This window comes from Nanorana parkeri, unplaced genomic scaffold (genome assembly GCF_000935625.1).
Source record: "Nanorana parkeri isolate BGI_ZX_2015 unplaced genomic scaffold, ASM93562v1 scaffold405, whole genome shotgun sequence".
In the NCBI taxonomy this organism is placed as follows: Eukaryota; Metazoa; Chordata; class Amphibia; order Anura; family Dicroglossidae; genus Nanorana; species Nanorana parkeri.
The window spans coordinates 437,503-440,094 of NW_017306673.1; the positions used below are offsets into that span (position 1 = coordinate 437,503).

The 2,592-nt window shown below is 40.3% G+C and overlaps 1 protein-coding gene across 9 annotated transcripts in view; it reads left to right on the forward strand.

The window, feature by feature from the left end:
* EPN1 (epsin 1) overlaps positions 1–2,592 on the forward strand; it is a 60,801-nt gene that overhangs the window by 34,080 nt on the left and 24,129 nt on the right. For 4 of the 9 annotated variants that reach the window (XM_018559593.1, XM_018559598.1, XM_018559596.1 and 1 more), the window contains exon 4: positions 93–226. In XM_018559593.1, coding sequence (XP_018415095.1) covers positions 93–226 — 134 coding nt within the window. Of the gene's footprint in view, positions 1–92; positions 234–2,592 lie in introns of all 9 variants that reach the window. The other 5 variants (XM_018559594.1, XM_018559597.1, XM_018559600.1 and 2 more) reach the window with 2 other exon arrangements.

Sequence of the window (2,592 nt, forward strand, 5' to 3'; positions counted from 1 at the left end):
TTTTTCTTTTACCATCTCTGCTTCTGTTTTATTAGTGTGTAAAGCCAAGTTTCTTTATTGTGCATTGTTCTATTTGTATTGCATATTTCCAGCATCTTCAGCATCAACAATGAACCCAGCACCTGAAGCAGAGCAAGCATGGCCTCAGAGCAGTGGGGAGGAAGAGCTGCAGCTCCAGTTAGCTCTGGCCATGAGTAAAGAAGAAGCGGAGCAGGTAAGAGCAAAGGTAATTATCGTAGGGCTCTTATTACTTAATATCAAAACATTATTGTTTTATTACAAATATCTTGTCCAAAATGTTTTTTAATGTTTTTAAAAGGTGTGTGTGTGTTTTGTTTTTTCTTTTTGTATTATGTTGATTATGATATTATATATAACAAACTGTGTCCAGAAATGCTGTGAACATATATTGTATGTTTGTTTTTGTTATGCAATCCATTAAAAAGTCCTCCAATTTTTATAATGTTTTGTAAACTTTAACTCAAACCTGTGGACATGAATACATAGCTGACATTGTAAGCTTCTCAGCACATATCTTCCATTGCAGGCTTTGTTCCCCCAGAGCTACTTGGAGTTCCAGTGACCTTTCTCCACTAGCAATGAAGTTTTGAGATTTAGATGTGCTTCATCCCACAATTCCGTGTCCCATCCTTTAAAGACCTATCAGTAGGTGTGGCATTGCCATGTGGGAGGCAGCTGTGTACCTGTATTTATGCTAATTTGAGAAAATGGCATAGGTATAGCTGATCTGCCAGAGCTCCATGTTGTGCTGGGGAGCAAAGCCTGTAATACAAAGGTATATGCAAACAGCCTATACTATGCTAGCGTGGGCAAATGACTGCTCAGGTTCCCTTTATGGTATGTAAGAACTTTCTTCTTTTTTTTTCCCCTCTATCTTTGTGGTTACTGTATGGCATACTCTGCAGCAGGTGATTTTGTAAACTCAGTGGGATAAGCCTAAGCTATAGACGTTCTCTCAAATGCTGTGATTAGGTTGGTATTTGGGAGTGCATGAATGTACATTATACATGTGGTTGAACATGTGGCTGAACCTCCCAGTGCTGCTTACCGGGGGAAGTTTTGGGTAAGGATGCTGTCTTTGCCAATGGATCGGAAAAAGAAACTTATGAGATATAAATGTGGAGGCCGCCATTGCTGACCACCGCTGAAAATATTTTCTGTCTGCTTTTGATGATCTAATCGTGCCAATGCATTGTGATTGATCTGGTTCGAGTATGGAGATGGACTTTTTTTTTTTTGTGTGGGTTTTAGCTCTGTGACTAGGAAAGCATTGAAGCCAGAGCCATCTCAGAAACTGTGTTGGTAAGAGTTCAGCAGTGGCAGTCCAATTCTATCGTTTCTCTTTTGACAGGTGTTTTGTAAGATAAATCCATAACAAGAGAAACATGGGGGCTGCCATTGCTGACCTTCTGAAAATCATAGTTGCCTGGAAGCTGGTCCAGAGGTTTCTGGCCCATTGACAAAGAACAAGTCAGGAACTTGTTCTTTATACAAATCAGGAAAATCAGTGAAGGGTCCAAAGTCATCTGCAACCTTGTTTTGGGTCATTCACTCAAAGCTAGAGCATCTGTGCAACAGCCAGTAATCTAGCATTTTCAGATGAAGGCCAAGTATAGCAGCCTCAGTTTCTCATGACAGATTTACTTTAAATTCTACTTGTCGCAAGAAAAATATTTGTGCTGCCATTTTTTTACTTTCTGAAAGTACTAGTTTGGCTGGCTATATCTGGCTTCTGGACATTGAGAGTCACAAACTTGGAACAAACATCAAGTAAATAGGTCAGGAAGAGGCCATACCTCATTATCTCTGTGGTTGTCCCAGGTTAAGTGACTTCAAGTATTAATGAAAACTAAGCAACTTTCATTGTCCGAGGAAGTGGTAGCCTCCATCAGGCTTCTTTCATTACAGGGGATAAATATGGGAATTGCCATAGAAGATCTGGCATTTATACTGTACGTGCAGGCTTTGGGGGGGATCATCCTGATCCTTTCACTCATGCATGCGTTTCTTTTTTAGAATGTTTTTTTTTTTTCTTTTTTACTGACTTGCTAACTGGAAACTCAGAATCCTAATAACTCTGAGGCCTGAAAGATAGCAGTGGCAGCTCCCATAAAAGATTTCTGCATAGTTTCCCTTTAAAGTTTTAATAATTATTTTACTGTTTAGCATTATTTGTTGTTGGATTTGCAGACACGCTGCTTACGTGCAAAATTAAAGCTGCTTTCAAGGTTATTGTACAGTCCAGCCAAAACTGGTCTCCAGATTTAGAAGGATACTACAGACATGGGGCATCCGCTGGCTTCTTTGAAATGTCCTAAACAATTGAATGTTGATTTACCTTCCTTGGCACGAGTACTCAGCCATTTTTAGGGATGGCTCAAGTCATTCCCACAAAAGTTACTTGCTGATCTACTGTTTCCTGGAAATGGCCAAAACCTCCCCATCTGGGCTATGGTTTTCCTTAACACATGACATGGTGCACATGGAAGAGCGTCTTAAAGACCTCTGAAAAGCCTAGTTTAGTCTCTTTGGGAAAAGGCTGTTTTAAATCCCCCCCACCCCCCCCCCTTC